The 17228-nt window shown below is 45.0% G+C and overlaps 1 protein-coding gene across 1 annotated transcript in view; it reads left to right on the forward strand.

The window, feature by feature from the left end:
- The first annotated feature begins 1296 nt into the window (after positions 1-1296).
- Positions 1297-17228, forward strand: part of LOC140508334 (uncharacterized) — a 31252-nt gene continuing 15320 nt past the window's right edge. Inside the window, exons 1-2 of the mRNA XM_072616167.1 lie at positions 1297-1440; positions 16172-16249. Coding sequence (XP_072472268.1) covers positions 1336-1440; positions 16172-16249 — 183 coding nt within the window. The 5' untranslated portion in view covers positions 1297-1335. The remainder of the gene's footprint in view (positions 1441-16171; positions 16250-17228) is intronic.

The raw sequence follows: 17228 nt of genomic DNA on the forward strand, positions 1-17228 counted from the left end.
CCACTTTGGGGTTGGACTGAAATGGGGAGAGACTTGAGGCAGGCAGACCCTCCCCCAGCAGCTATTGTAATAGTACAGAAGTGAGAGTGTTTTGTTGGAAGCTGATTGACAAACTTTAGTATGGAGTATAAAGGTGAATGATGATCATTCATTATTTTCTTAGGCAGAAGGAGGCCCTGGGAAGTGGGAAGGGTAGAAGGCTACATACATGTCTTTGTCTCATCCCATGCACAAAAGAATAACTGAGATCTCTCTGGAGTCTGATTCATTCTGGCATTGGGGTGGAGGGGGCATCCGATCAAAGAAAGGAGTCTCTGCTTGGAGACAACTCTGCATTATTGGGGCAGGGGTGGCAGCAGTGAACAGGTCACCTGACTCACTCGGGATGGGCAAAGCGACCTTTTGGACTTTCAGCCCTCCCCCACCTGCACTAAGAGGAGGCCACCCAAGCAGGCTGGAATCAAGTTTGAATTCTCCTGCTGAGAATTCCCCCCAGATTAACATGTTCATTTTCCATGAGCTACCTCAGCAGGCACATGCCCTGGACACAGAGGAGCCTCTTTACTGGAAGGAGCCCGCAGGGAGCCAGGGTCTTGCTCACTCCCAGATGCCTCTGCTGGGGTTCGCTGGCTGACCACAGTGACTTGTAACCCCGCACCCCACCCCCCCAAACTAGCCCAAACCAGCCTTGCAGTCAGCTGCTCCTGCGGAAGGTCCTGCTTCTGTGTCCTGGGAAAGATCCATCCTTCTGCCGTTTTCTGCACACGTGGTCCCCGCTCCCCACCCCCAAGGCTGGTCCCTGTCCAGCGCCAGGGGCTGGTTCCCTCTCTTTCCCCCAGCTCGGCCTCCTCTGCATCTTCACGTGGCAGGAAAGGCTTCATCAGACGTGCCTGCCTTCCTGCTGCCACCGCGAGCATGGCACGCTGACTTGGGTTACTGCAAGTTCCCTGGGGAATCTCCTCGGGGGAGGGGAGCGGAGAAGGGGGGGCGGAAGGGGTCCCCTTTCTCCCCGAGCGCCGCCTTCCTCTCCCCGCCCCTCGGCCGCCGGGGCTCCCCGGGGCTCACCCCCGGCCGCGCCCTCCCCATCCCCCTAGGCCCGGGGCGGCGGGCTCCCGAGGGTGCCCAGTGGGCAGCGCCCAGCGCGCTCGGTGGGAGTCTCGGGGGTGTCGGACCGCTCTCCCCAACGACGCCTGTGCAGCCGCAGCCGCGGGAAGCCCCGTGGGAGGAGGGGGGAGGGGAGGGAGGGGGCGGGGCCGGGGAGGGAGGGGGCGGGGCTCTTGGCTTCCGTCGGTAAAGAGATATTCCGGTTGCCTTGGAGACCACGTCCCGCAGAGGATGCTGGGAAGATGGCGGCGTAGGTCGGCCCGTTTCAAGCTCTCCAGATTTTCCTTGGCCTCACAGATCAAAGAGCAGGTTCGGGCGGACCGGAGCCGGGACCAGGTGAGAGTCGGGGCCCAGCGGGGGGAGCCCCGAAGGGAAATCCCGCGAGATTTCCTCCGCCGGGCCGGGGCCTCGCCGAGAACCTGTACCGGGAGAGTGACAGGAGGCGGGGGGAGTCTGGGGAGACCCCCGGGGACCAGGAACGGGAGACCCAGATGTGGGGGGAGGGGCAGACCCGGCGGTGCGGGGGGCCTCGCTTTGGGGGGCAGGCTGTCCGGGGCACCTTAGTCCCCAAAGGCAGGGTCCGAGGTCGCGGGGCATCATGGGAAGGCGTGAGAGGCAGGAAGGGCCCGCGCAGGGATCGGGGGCTGCTCGGTGCCCGGAGCCCGGGCCGGGATTCCGCGAGGACGGGCCGGAGTCTGCCCGCGGCCTCGGACGTGCCCGCCTCCTTCACGGCCCGAGGAAGGCTCGAGGACGTCGGATCCCGACCTTGGAAGTGTTAGCAGCCGGATGGCCCCGGCGCGGGTGGTGCCTGAATATGGCCCCGTAGTCCTCAGTAGCAAAGTACAGCACGTAGAAGGCAGGAGAGAAACATGTATTTAGACGTCAGACAGCCAGATCCCCAAACCGGGAAGCGAAGTCAGTGCGGGCTACCCCACTGGGGGCAAAGCCATGCCCAGGCCTCCCTGCCCCGTGCTGTGCCCTTCCCAGCTCTCGCCGTCCCACCCATGGACGTTTTCTTGAGTCCTTGGTAGCCCTTGATTCTTGTCAGCCATCGCTCCCTGTCGGATAAACACATCCTTGCGGAGTCTTGTCTGCCCTGGTTCTCCTCCTGCCTGATGGACTGATAGCCGAGGGATCCATAAGGCCTTGGTAAATCCTTCCTCTGATCTGACCTGGTCTCTTTGGCTGCTCTCCCACCTCCTTCCCTTTCCCTCACTGCTGGGCCTGCTTTTTGTAGCCGACTCTCAGTCATCTCTTTGAAGGGAACTAGCTGGGTGATGCCTTGGGTGGTGCTAACCCTCAGTTAGGTTGGAGTTCCAACCCCCTATAAGCTGTGTCAGACCACTTGATCTCTCAGCCTCAATTTCTTCATCTATATGTTCCAGACGCTCTACAGGAGTGCAAAGTACAACAGTGTATTCCCGTAAACAGAAGTGAGTGTTGGGGAATTCCTTAGCCCAGAGTTCCTAAGAACCTCTTAGAGAGAAAGAAAAGTAATAATAGCTGGCATTTATGTCACACCCATGTGCCAGGCGCTGCCAAGCACTTGGCTGGTGGAATTCTCGGGGCAGCCTTTGAGGGGAGGTGCCATTATTCTCCCAACTTTATAATGGACGAAAGTAAGACAAACAGATTAAATGACAGGCCCAGAATCACACTTACAGGCTTATGCTGTGAAAAAATGTACAACTGAGGCTCTGTTTTCATAACTGTGTAACGAAGATCCATTTCTTTGACATCTAAAGTCACTGTTTCTGGACAGGAGTTATTTTCCCCAAATTCAGTTTATTTCTTGAACCTTAGCAACCTAGAAGCGGTACCTTATTTTCCACTGTCTTGTCTCCCTTTCCCCACAGAGCATTAGTTACTAAATCTTCTTGATTATCCTTTTAATTTGTCTTGAGTCTGAATGTGGTATATTGTTATCTCCAAGTATTACAGTTTTACTGCCTATTCTTGCTTCTCATTTTTTTTTTTTTGAGAACTATCTGTCTCTCTCCCTTCCTCTATTTTGCTGAACCACTTTGGAATACTGGCTTCAGAAAGAATTCTCTCTAATTGGGCCAAGTAAACAAAACTGCCCATGTGAGCCTCCTCCACTCAAAAGGCCTATCTATGAACTGAACTGGATTGACTTAACTAACTTAATAGGCATTCAGGGGAGAAAAAAAATCTATGCTGAAATGGATCTCTACAGGTCTAAAAGTTTAGTCTTCCCCACATCACTTACACTCAGTACATTCCAGTAGCTCCCCTAATATCTATGTGCAATTAAAGATGCATCTGTTTGCTCTTTAAGAGCTCTACAGAAGTGGGCCCCAGCCTCCTCTCCAAGTTGGTTACACACAGCTCCTCTTCACGCAGCACTGAGCAGTCAAATAGGCCTTTTGGCTTCTCGTTGATCATGCTCCATCCCAGGCATTGTCTTTGTCCTGGTGGTTCCCAAGGTTAGAGTGCATCCCTCTCTTAAAATCCCTGAGTTCCCTTGAAAAGTTCTAAAAAAGCTTTTAATTCTCAACTGAGCAGTTAGTTTTACCACCAAGTTAAGTAGGTTTATAGATATATGTGTAAATATGTAAATAAATAAATCTGTAAGTAGGTAGCTAGGTATACTCCTTCTTTTGGCTTTACTTTTCATCCCCAACCTTTCCCTTTCCTCTCCAATTGAGGAAATGAGACCCAACATGATATCCCCCTCTGCTCCAGTACCTGAAGGATGAGTGTCAGTCTGTGCCCTAAGGCCTCACTGTCCAGCCCAGCAAAGTTGTCAACCACAGAGCCCCTCCCTGCCCACCACTGCCCAGTGCCAGATAAGGTCCCTGAGGGTAGGGACTCTTTTCATTTTTGTAAAAAAAAAAAAAAATACTGCTGGTAATAAGGATGCTGTGCTGGGATAAAGTGTTCCACCCCTCAAAGCCATCCCAGTTCAGTCCTCTGGTCTCCTTCCTAATTTCCTGCCATTCTTCTGCCCTGTGACCAACACTTCCTGCTTCCTGCTATTAAAGACAAACTTGACACATAAAAAGGGTATCAAGAAAAGTTTATTAAAAATAGAATCAGAGGAGGGAAGGCCTTCTATGTTCCTTCCCTGAAGGAATAGGTAGCTTCCAGCATGGCCACCAGAAGGTCTACAACCAGGCCAAGATGAGGCAGGATCCTTATAGAATTCCAAACTTTAGATTTCCCTCCATACCATCCCCTGGCCAAGTGACTTCAAGTTCTCCTCTGATAGGTTTCCCCTCACACAACTTAACTGAGCATGCGCAGTAGTTTTCTGACTTTCACTCCACTGTACTAGGTCACCGCTCACATCAACTGGAAGTGTGGAAATAAAACTTACTTCCTGTTTTCCCACAAACTCCCCCCTTTTCTCTTTATTAAAATTTCTGTTTCCACACCTAAATCCAGTCCATACCTCCTCACTTTCTTTCCCCTATGAATTCTTCCTGTCATCTGTCTCCCCTTTATATGACTATGGGAAGGGAGCAAAGTTGATGGACACATAGACAAATTACAAGGGGACATCCTCTTGTTATAAGTACAGATGCAGAGATTCAAAAGGAAAAGGTAAATCAGTGAATTGTCCATTCATCATCTCATGTAGTTTTCTAGTCTGGATGCTCGTTCAAGCCATCTTCAGCACAGCATCTCTACATCTTCTTCCCTTTATCTTCTTGTAGAAATCCAGATGTCCACTCTCCTATAAAACTGACCTTGGCATAATTTTAGATTACCATTCCTAAGCTTTATACTATCACCTCAAAACAATTTCAGCTTCTGATCATGTGATGCTTCTTTAAAGCATTTGGTTGTTGATTGTTGTCCTTGACCAAAATGATATCACCATGATAAAGGGAAGTTTCAGTGTCTCCAACTGTGGCTCATCAGACCAAATGAGCTGGGAATGCTCTACCACAGGTTGGGTACAGATAGTCCATGGGAATTTTTGGGATGGATACACCAAATTTGCACATCCTACATTTCCTTTGTGCTGTCTCAATTCTGCTTTGCACATAGAGGACAGCACCTTTTCTGATGTGGGCACTCCATGCTGAGTGGTCCTGTGCCAGTGTCTCCCATGTTACACAGTCAAATCCAAAGTTCTTGAGAGAGACCTTGAAAGTGTCCTTGTATTGCTTCTTCTGACCACCATGTGATCACCTGCTGCATGTGAGTTCTTCATAAAATAGTCTTTTTGCCAAGCGAATATTTTGCATTGGAATAACATGGTCAGCCCATCAGAGTTGCGCTGTCTGAAGCATAGTTTGAATATTTGGTAGTTGAGCTCGAGCAAGGACTTCAGTGTCTGGTACCTTATCCTGACAGGTGATCCTCAGAATCTTCCCAAGACAGTTCAAATGGAAGCGGTTCAGTTTCCTGGCATGGCGCTGGTAGACTGTCTAGGTTTCACAGGCATACAACAATGAGGTCAACCCAACAGCTCTGTAGACCTTCAGTTTGGTTGTCAGTCTAATACCCCTTCGCTCCCAAACTTTTCTTTGGAGCCTCCCAAACACTGACCTAGCTCTGACAGTGCATGTGTCAAACCTCATTGTCAATGTGTACATCCCTGGAAAGTAGGAAGGTAAGTGAACTTATCCACAACATTTCAGAACTTCTCCATTTCTTGTAATTGATGGTTCCATGTATGGATGGTGTCGTGGTGGTGATGGAGCACCCAACCTTCCCATGAGATCACCTGTTTGCAGTTCATATCAACATCTTACAGACTCCTATGAAGCAAGTCTTAAGTAGCTTACATGACTTTCTATACATGTTCTAGTTCCTGATTAAATAACAATCGTAAAATCAGATTTACCATTAAAACCATAAATTATTGCTCTAATAGATTTACATCTGTTTCCCAAGCTTCCCTATACCTTTCTAGCCCTGCTCAGTCTAAAAAAATGAGCTATACATATAAGTTCAAACACTAACTTTAACTTACGTTCATGAAATTAATTCAAATCAAAACAGAAACATTTAACTTTTCCATCAATGCAAAATATTACCAGAGGTTACCTGCCTCCAGGAAACTTAGATTGTAATTCTTTTCCCCAGACTGAACATATCTCTGATTTAGTCTCATTCTCATAATTAATTCAGTCAATGTTTTAATACCAATTGCTTTTACATCATTTTGCCACATGTAAAGACCTTATTCCAAGTTGGAACTTTTGTCCACTACCCCAAAAGAGTTTTAGTCCCATTTGTCTAAAAGGGCCCTGGAAAACCTCACCTTGAAAGCTCCTTGGATTTTCCCACATGAACTGGCTCTCTAGAGGCCCATAAACTTTTCCCTATCACCATACCCTATCAATCCAAATCTCCAGGTTACTGGCCACTCCCATCAAAACCATCCCTGGAATCCCAAACCACCTGGGCCACCCTGGACTCCTTCCCCAGAGTCCCTCTGTAGGTAAGGTACATCTTGTTTTAGCATTACAAATGCTCAGATTCCCTAAAAGTCCACCCAATATTGAGAAATCTCAACAAACTTTGGCATTCTTTGGTTGAGAGAAAGCTTGGGTTGAATTCATTTGAGCAGGACCCAGTGAGTCGCTGTCATTTTGGGTCCCAAGCACCTCTAACCTCCACAATTCATACAATTCCAGTTAACTTTAAATCCCAGTCTTGTCCTGTGGAACAATGATTCAGTATCATATTTATACTTTGGTTTCCTTTTCTTTATCCAGTCATTCCCATTACATTCAGAAAGAATATTCCTAGGAATTTTATCTTTCACACCAGAGTACCCATTTACCCAATTAATTGAAAACAGCAAGATTCCACTTCTTGCATTGTGCTTCATTTTAACCTATCTGCTTTGATGATAGAACCATGCCATGTAGATGAAAAGCAAGGACCTAATTAGATATCTCCACCTTATAACCAGACTCAGAAATAGCCAAAGGGGAAAACATCCCTTTTCAGAGGAATACAAGGAGGAAACTGAGCCAGAAGGATCCCATCCCAGGCTGAGGGCACAATTTTCCCTGAGGCAAACTTCTGCCTGTAACAGTCACATTCCTCTTTGAGTAATAGAACACAATTTGTATTGGTCCCAGAGGGTTTGCGTTTGATGGCAGGTTTCACTACTCAAGAATATTACCAAAAATTTTTCCTAAAAGCCAATCACTAGTGGTCATTTCTATACATTTTGAAATTCTCACCAAAGCAAGTTCTTTATACATCTCCTTAGCTGCTGAGACTGTACTTTTTGACTAGCCTGAGGATTGTTCCTTTCCACACATACAGACGCAGTGTACCAGCTTTAGATTTTAGCATTAAAACTATAAACCGCTACTTAGAGAATCCCAGAGATTCAAGTAAAAAACTACTTGAAATAATAAACAACTTTGGCAAAGTTGCAGGTTACAAAATAAACCTACACAAATCTTCTGCATTTCTATATATTACTAACAAAACCCAACAGCAAGAGATGGAGAAATCCCTTTTAAAGCTAGGGTAGACAATATAAAATATTTGATAGTCTATCTACCAAAACAAATCCTGGGACTATATGAACACAATTACAAGGCACTTTTCACACAAATAAAGTCAGATCTAAGTAAGTGGAAAAACATCAGTTGCTCATGGGTAGGTCGAGCCAATATAATAAAAATGACAATTCTACCTAATTAATTTACTTACTTCGTGCCATACTGATCAAACTATCAGATAATTATTTTCTCGAGCTGGAAAAATTATATCAAAATTCATCTGGAAGAACAAAGGTCTAGAATATCAAGAGAACTAATGAAAAGAAATGCTAGGGAAGGTGGCCTAGCTCTACCAGATCTCAAATTATATTATAAAGCAGCAATTATCAAAACCACTTCGTACTGGCTAAGAAACAGAAGGGTAGACCAGTGGAATAGGCTAGGTACTCAAGACACAGTAGGCAATGAATACAGCAATCTACTGTTTGATAAACTCCAGGACCCCAGCTTCTGGGGTAAGAACTCACCGTTTGACAAAAATTGCTGGGAAAACTCAATAACAGTGTGGCAGAAACTAGGCATAGACCAATGCCTGACATTGTACACAAGAATAAAGGCCAAATGGGTACATGATTGGCGTATAAAGATTAATACTACAAACAAATTAGTGGAGGAAGTGTATTTATCAGATTTATGGAGAAGGGAAGAATTTTTGACTAAACAAGAGATAGAAAGCATTTAAAAGTACAAAGTGGATAATTTTGATTACATTAAACTGAAAAGTTTTTGCCCAGCCAAACCCAATGCAACCAAGATTAGGAGGGAAGCAGAAAACTGAGAAAGAATTTTTGCAACTAGTGTCTGTGATAAAGGACTCATTTCTAAAATATATAGAGAACTGAGTCAAATGTACAGGAATACAAGTCATTCCCCAATTGAGAAATGCTCAAAGGATATGAACAGGCAGTTTCCAGAGGAAGAAATTAAAGATATCTATAGTCATATGAAAAAATGCTCTAAATCACTTGATTAGAGAGATTCAAATCAAAACCACTCTGAGATACCACATCACACCTATCAGATTGGCTAACATGACAGAACAGGAAGATAATAAATGTTGAAGATGTGGGAGAGTTGGAACACTAATTCATTGTTGGTGGAGCTATGAGCTGATCCAACCATTTGGAGAGCAATTTGGAACTATGCCTAAACGGCTACAAAAGTGTGCATACCCTTTGATCCAGCAATACCACTTCTAAGATTATATTCCCAAGAGACCATAAAAATGGGAAAGGGTCCCACATGTACAAAAATATTTATAGCAGCACTCTTTGTGGTGGCCAAGAATAGGAAATCTAGGGGATGCGCATCAGTTGGGGAATGGCTAAACAAGTTGTGGTATAGAAATGGAATGGAATACTATTGTGCTATAAGAAATGATGAACAGGAATATTTCAGAGAGGCCTGGAAAGACTTCTGTGATCTGATGCTGAGAGAAAGGAGCAGAACCAGGAGAACTTTGTACATAACAACAACCACAGTGTGCAAGGATTTTTTCTGGTAGACTTAGACCGTCATTGCAATGCAAGGACTTAAAAAATTCCCAGTGGTCTTTTAAGGTAAAATGCCTTCCACATCCAGAGAAAGAATTATGGAATTCAATCGCAGAATGTTGCAGATTATTTTCTTTTGTATTACGTTTTGGTTTTTTATATGTTTTCTCCCATTCATTTTAATTCTTCTATGCAACATGACTAAGGTGAAAATGTATTTCATAGGAATGTATGTGTAGAACCTATATAAAATTGTATGCTCTCTTGGGGAGGGAGGGGGGAAGGAGGGGGAGGAAGGGGAAAAAATCTAAGATAAATGGTCATGATTGTTGAACACTGAAAATAAATAAAGTAAAAAACCTATAAACAGCAAACTTAAAATTTTCGTAAGTGATAACCAAATTGTTTTAGCTGTGCACACCAATAATAAATTTCAGATGACATCAACTGCATTTTCATGTCATATAAAAATTCTTGACAGAGGGATGGGCTGTCTTGCCAAGTGTAGACAGTGACTGGCTAGCTTCTCCGTCCTGACCCGCCCCCCTTCACGTGCTTCTCAGGGCTGTGTGTGTCTGTGTGTGTGTGTGTGTGTGTGTGTGTGTGTGTGTGTGTGTGTGTGTGTGTTTGTCCTTCGTTGCTGAAGACCATGCTGTCAGAGAAATTATGACATGACTTGCACTTGACTTTGTTTTTGAGTGAGGGAGGGCTGTGCAAGGTCACCAGCCTCACTTCTCCTCCAAAGCCATCTTAATCCAGTGACCAGATATTCATCAGAATGACTGGAGATGACCCAGGATGAGGCAATTAGGGTTAAGTGACTTGCCCAAGGTCACACAGCTAGTGAGTGTCAAGTGTGTGAGGTGAGGTTTGAACTGGGATCTTCCTGACTCCTGCACTGGTCCTCTATCCACTACACCACCTAGCTGCCCCCTCAGGGCTGTGGCTATGTGCTGAACCTAGATATTTCCAGGCTGTAGTTGCTGCCCCTTCTATAGAGTCAGGATCCAAATTTGTGTACTTTTAATAGCTTCTACTAGCTCGTCTTGAAAAAAGGTAGGGTTTCCCTTTTCTCCCCGAGTAATTTCCCTAATTTTTTGAAAATAGACTTGCTTTTGAAATGCAGTTCTTAGGTCTTCTAACAGGCAATTATCATATGATCTTGCTTTCCCTTATCCTCACTCTTCTGATAATCCCATCCTGGGTTAATAGTGGGAACAGCAGCTGCTCCTAGGGGATATTTTATGGGGTTATCACTAGCCAAACGATCCCCAAACTTTTGGGCTTGTCACCCCAAGAAAGCTTCATTTGTAGGGATATGTCCCTAAAACCCTTGGTAGTGGGGTCTTCCGAGTATCTCCCCAGGTTCTCTCTAACCTGAATGAGGTCTGAGATGGAGAACTGAACATGAACTCTTAATTGTCCCTATGGAAGCAGGGACTTCCCTCAAGGGAAGAAGCCCAGAAGGCCCTGTGGGGATGGGGTTTTGGTTAGAGAGATAGGAAGTCTCACCTCTTATGAGGGACGGTCTGGGGAATGCTGCCTGAACTGGATTAGACGGCAAGGCCAGGGGATTCAGCTAGCAAGGGGAAAGATCAGCTGACACCTGAGGAGAGGAAGGCAAATATCTCACAATGTCTTCTGAGAACAGGGTCCTGAGAGAGTTCAACAAAGACCATTGTGTAGGAAACTTCTATCTGTTTTCCTTCTAGGCACACAGTATAATTCTAACTGTAAGAGCATTCATTTATAGTCCCCAAAATGGGCTGTGCTTCATGGCCCTCTAGGCAATACTGATGCAAGAGAACACCAGCTTTTTCCTTTTAAGTTCTGTAGAGAAACTAAAAATTTCCCAATTTTGTAAAACCCAAAGGCGAATTTTTGGCGATTGAAGAGGATTGACCCATTTTAGGCTTGGGGCAGGAAGACCCTCCATAAAGGAAGATTTAAGAGTAACCTACTGGGACCTGAGAGGTCAGGCCTCCCCCCCCCCCCCCAAAAAAAAAGAAAAGAACCACTTCCAGGGTAGTTGGAGAGAGAGAAGGGGAAAAGGAAAAGGAGAGGCTTCCATACCTTCCAGTCTTGACTGGAGAGCAGCTGTAGTTCCTTGTCTCTTGTTTTCTAATCGCTATTAAACCTTTATGTAACAAATTAACTTACAAATACAAATTGGGTAGGCCTTCCAAAAATCATATACAAGATTTTACAAAGCATTTTTTCATGTAACATATTTTCCTCTCTTAAGAACAGTTTACAATTTATCACATAACCCTCTTGAATCTAATTGATAAAAATTACAAGAAAAGACCTAAAACCAAGGCCTTGGTACTTTCAACAAGTTTCCTTAAATGCTTGATTTATAGCAAAACAACCTTAGTTAAAACTTCCTTTTTAATAGAAATAATTTTTTTAACATACTTAATACATCCTTAGATGGAACAGGCTTCAAAATCACACCCATACATATGTATGTAATATTTTTAAAGGATTCTCATTTTCTCAATAAGAATTCTACAAGAAAACTCTTACACACAATTCATAACAGCTTCTTAGCCAATTCATCATTAATTTTACAATGCACAGTAATTCATGTCCTTACCACCACATGGGCACACTCTATCACCTGATCAGTCTTCTCAAAATTGATTGAGCTATTAAGTATTAAATCAAGTTAGTCATTTACCACTACTTATTTATAATCAAATATGAGTTTCAAATTATTAGATTTCTATCACATCCCCAATCTATATATAATAAAATCCAAATTTGAAAATTGTGTAGCCATTACATTAGATTACTTTTTCATTTAACATACGCCCATCCTTGTGTCAAGTGCTTTACAATCATAAATGCCAAATAACAATATCTTTTTCTTCTGAATACTGATAGGAAGAGCACTCTCAGATGCTGCTTTGTATTCCTTCAGAACAGACTTTAACTTGAATCATATCTATCACCTGGATTTATAATCACTAATGATAAACATTTTAACCTTTTCTTTTTCTTAACTCAAATACCCTTGCTACTTAAAACAAAATTTCCCTTGAAGGACCATATGGCTGACCATTTTTAGCTCTGAATAGCCTACTCCCTTTTACTCTATTTCCTTAAAGAGCTGAAACGTCACCCTCTGGCTCCCCTTTCCTCTCTGAGGCTCACCAGACAAGGAGGCTTCCCACTTAACTCAGATGGGGGTGTAGGGGTGTGGAAGGGAGTACAAGGTCTGAGCACATGGATACTTTGCCATCCAACCCATATCCTCCACTCCTTTTACATTTCAAATAAACCAAAAACTCACCATTTCTTTGTTCCTTGAAAGAACCCTTAGAGGTTAATAGCCTAACAATTTAAGTTATCAGTGGGCCACATTTTTTTTTAAGTTGAATTACTCTGCAAAGAGCAAAAATCATTTCACATTCACAAACCTGGTCAAGGTCTAGAATGTAGAAAGAAAGATTTTATTAACAACTTTTTAGAAGTTTTCAAACTCTATTAACATCGTTTATGCAGCAGATCAAGCCAAATAGTAAAACATCTTTTTCTCTCTCTCTCTCTTTGTCTCCAGCCCACTTACTCCTCTGAAACTACTGAAATCAGGGAGAGAAGGGAAGAGAGATCAAGAGATAGAATTCCAAGGTAAAGTTCAGCCATAGCCCCTGCCACTCTGTCTAGCTGCATGGCTGCATTTACAATTTAACAAAACCCTTCACAAACACACAGAACAAATAGAGCAATACAGTTCCTTTCTGTGTAGGAAATAAACTAATTTTAGATTAGACCAGTCAAAATTCAACTATTCATCTCAATTTATTCTGACTCCAGGCCAATTCTAAATTCCCAATAAGCTCACTCCATCTTCTGGGACAAACAAGCACCTAGAGGTTCCAACATCAGATGGATTAGGAAAATGCTGGTGGATCGCTGATAGGACTAGTTCCTGGGCCTAGTGACCACCATAGTCCTTTTGACCTGGCAGTGGATCGCATCCTCCCAATATCCCCAGGGGTGCACCTTCCCACCATGGCTCAGATTCCCAGGATTCTGCCCAAGTTTTCTCTATTTGCTTATTAATACCAATAAGAAACTTCTGGACAGAAAAAGGGACCAACAGAGTTTACCACTCCAAACTCCCCTCCTTCAGTAAAAGACCAATCCAGAGTGGAAGTTCTCAGAGTAACCTGATCTTTGCTCAGTATACTGACTCACCTGACCCACTGGCAAATTTTTCTCTCTTTCTTCTTCCTAACTTGTGCCTGTGGTCTAATGTTGTGCTTGGACTGGAGGAGATGTAACTTGAAGGGACAGTAAAAAAAACCAAACCAAACTTTTTTACAGGAGTGCTCATCCCATAAATTTAATCTCAGTTCCTCCAAGGCAGGGAGTCAGGTGCCCCTGCTGCTTTTTGAGAGCCTCATATTGGACCCCATGTTTGTTAGAGATGAACTTGACATACAAAAAAGGTATCGAGAAAAATTTATTTAAAATGGAATTCAGAGGAGGGAAGGCCTTCTATGTTCCTTGTCCTGAAGGAACGGGTAGCTTCCAGCATGGCCATCGGAAGCACTACGACCAGGTCAGGATGAGACAAGAGTCTTATAGAATTCCAAACTTTGGATTTCCCTGGATACCATTTCCTGGCCATGTGACTTCATGTTGTTCTCTGATAGGCTTTCCCTCAAACAACTTATTGAGCATGTGCAGTAGTTTTCGGACCTTCACTTCACTGTACTAGGTAACCGCCCCCACCCCCCCATCAACTGGAAGTATGGAAATAAAACTTCCTGTTTTCCCACACTGCACCTCTCCCCCTCCCATCAGAACCCAGGTTTTGAGGGGTAAAGAAGGAAATAGTTGGGCCTCCTAGGGGAGAGATTTCAGTTGCTTAACCAGGTAACAGCCAAACCTAGACTTAGAGGCAGATGTGAAGGTTTATATCAGTAGATAAAATTTATAACCTGAGCTGTGATGTATGACTTGGCACCAGGTGTCCTGATATCTTGGCCTCAGCTCCTCATTAGGATCCAGCTGTCTTCCTGTGACAGGAAATTTCTCTTGGGAAATAAAAACAAGACATAGAGAAAAGTATCTCCTTGTTGGCATTGGGGTATAGAAGGTCAGGAATGGAGGTGGGCCAAGCTGGCAAATGTCTCCAGTTTGGAGGAGAGTTCAGTGGGGGTGGGCGGATCTGGGCCTAGGCTGCAGAAAACATAGAGAGGCCTGAGGAGAGGGGAATGGCTGGGAGAAGGAGAGGGATGTAGGTTGGGCATATTCTTGTGGGGAAGAAGATGATTGGAGTGGAGGGAGATCTGCAGGACCAGGAGATTCTGCTGAGGAGGTCTAGAGTCCAAGAAAAGAGAGGGAGGGAGTGGGGGTGGAGCAATGGGAGAGGGAAGTTCAGATGACCAGCCAAGTGTTTGGGGGCCCTGGTGGAATTATCTCCCTGGGGTGATGTTTAAAACCCTGGGAGGAGGGCAGGGGAGAAGAGGGGTCAATTTAGAAGATGGACAGCAGGGCTGCGCAGCACTCTTGTGATTAAGAAGACCCAGCCAGAGCAGGTTGGCTGGGTATAGAAGCACTAGGAAGTGAGATCTTTGCCTTCTTTGGAGCTAAGGTCTCTCTGCCTTCTTCCCTCCATAGAGAGATTACTTTGTGTTCCCTGAAGGTGAGATCTCTCTCTGCCTTCTTCCCTTAGAGGCACAATTTCTCTGCCATTTTCCTTTGGAAGCTCTGATATCCTTGACTTTTTCACATGGGAGTTGAGATCTCTCTGTCCTCTTTCCTTGGTGGGGAGGTTTCTTTCCCTTTTTCCTTTGAAAGCTGAGGGCTCTGTGCCTTCTTCCCTCAGAGCAGAGAACTCTCTGACTTCTGGGAGCCAGGTCTGCACATGCAGGTGCTAGAAAGGTTTGAAGAAGGAACCTTCACCACTCCCAGCTTCTGCTGGCTGACCTTTCCATTGGGCCTCTTCTCCCTCTGACCTCTTGCTGAGTGTCCTCCAGGCTTCTCAGGAGTGGGCCTGCCTTCAAGTCTTGGCTTTGGGGGTTGCCCTGCTTCTTGTCCAGGCTCCCTGTCACATCCCAAAGGTCCTAGGGTGTGTAAAGGGGTTTATGATTCTCATTAATTGATATCACATGTGTAATTAACATCCTAACTACCTAGTTTTATCAGAACTACCCTTTCCCCAGGGTATTTTGGCTTCAGAGTCAGAGATTCACAGCAGCTTAAAGTGATCAATTAACTTTTGACAACTTCAACATTCCTATGCTTCTGTAAGTTCAGTGAAGTGAATCAAAGATTGTAAAACCAGTTTCTGCCTCAGAACACTGGTTCTGTACCCACAGAGTAATCACGACCCTGAAGACTTGAAACAGTCAACTTAAGAACTGTTTCCCACTGGACCCAGGAATGCCAGGCATGAGTCTGCCCTGTGAATAGCAACTCAAGACCTAAAATTGATTATGTCATGATCCAGCCCAATTGTGCTTTGCATGTGTATGAACTCTGCCTTTCCCCCAGCAGGGGAAGCCCTCCCCAAAAAGAGGACTTCAGGTTTGCAAACCTCCTCCCTGACTCTGAAATGAATTAATTAAACCCTTCCTTGATGTCTGGTACACTGCCTCTGTCCTGCTCAGTTTTGCCTCCAGTAAAGTTCTGTTGACAGGTCCCATCTCCAGTGTTACCACTGGGTCACCATGGGCTTACTTACATAGTAGGTAAGTAGTAGTAACAGGTAGAAGCAGAGCTCTGGGTCTGGAGTCATTGAGGTTCTGAGTGGTTTCATCCCATCTGGGATCCCAAGCCTCTTCTGCCTCTTGGGTCCATGTAAGAGAATGGGGGAGGGGCATGAGGCCAAGGAGGAGTTAGAGAGGATGGCAAGTCCTCTTACTGCTCAAAAGACGTTCACTTCCAAACTTGACCCTCCTTGTTGCCCTCCTCCAGTGTTGGAGTCTCTCCACCGAGGGCAGGGCAAGGCCTTTGTAGCTACCTGAAGGCTCATCTGTCACAACAGTATCCACACTAGGAAGAGAAGGCAAAGTCAATGTCTCTCACCCTGAGATTCTTCTCTTTCCTCAGCGTGCTGAAGACCGAAGTCTATTCCTAGGAGAGAGACCAAGGAGAATGGCCCCTGGGGCCCAGAGACCCTCATCGCAGGTGAGTGTAGTCCATGCACAGATGTGACCAGCATCAGCAAAGGTGGAATCCAAAAGAGCCTTTCACAGAAGGGGAAACTGAGGCAGCAAGAGATGAAGTGACTTGCACCAGGTCACATAGTCATTAAATGTGTAAGGCCAATTGGACTTAGGTCCTGATTCCATCCAAGATCCCCTTCCAGGGATTCAGACGAAGGCCCTACAATCTTGAACCCAGTCTTGCTGGGGCCTCTGGTGCTGGCCTATAGCGAATGTGAACGAGACCTTAGTGAAGTAATATTAAAGTAGCAAAGCTTGTCGCAGGCTTGGGTTCCTAGAAGGCTCTTCTTGACCAACCCAGTTGAGGCCTAGGTAGTGACAGTGACTTAATTCCAATGACAAGTGGCAAGGACAGGATCTGAACCCAGGACTCAGCAGTCTGTGGGCAGTGGGTTTGCTTCCCATTGCTCCATACTAGCTCCCACACATACATGTGTGTACTCAGATATGGGTGTGCATGCTTAGGGAAAGGACAAACCATCTGTAAAAGTAGAGAAATAAAGCTTCTGTCCTTGGGTAACATCCATTTCCACGTGGGGTAGAGGGCAGGTGGGCTGAGGGGTCTTAGCCAAAGATGGAGGTGTTAACAGAACTTTACTGAGCCAATGCCTACCCCGGGAATGACAGAAGCAGCCAGCCAGAGACAAAGGGCCATTAATCAGGTAGTTGATAAATTAATTTAATTAATTAACAGACCTGATCACCATTAGTAAATGTGGAATCACAAGAGAGCCAAGGAAGCTTTATCCTGTTAGAAGTAGGTTGTCCTTGGCAGTGTTGTCAGCCAAGCAGACACTGTCCTTCTGGTTTGACTCATGTCCTCCTGCCTCCGGCTGCACAGGCCTCCCCAGGTCTCTCTGACTCCCTCTCGTTTGTCATTTATTTCTTAAGTCAAGTCAATAAGCATTAAGAGAGTGGCTCCTCTGTGCCAAGCACTGTGC

The sequence above is a fragment of the Notamacropus eugenii genome, chromosome 5 (assembly GCF_028372415.1).
Source record: "Notamacropus eugenii isolate mMacEug1 chromosome 5, mMacEug1.pri_v2, whole genome shotgun sequence".
NCBI lineage: Eukaryota > Metazoa > Chordata > Mammalia > Diprotodontia > Macropodidae > Notamacropus > Notamacropus eugenii.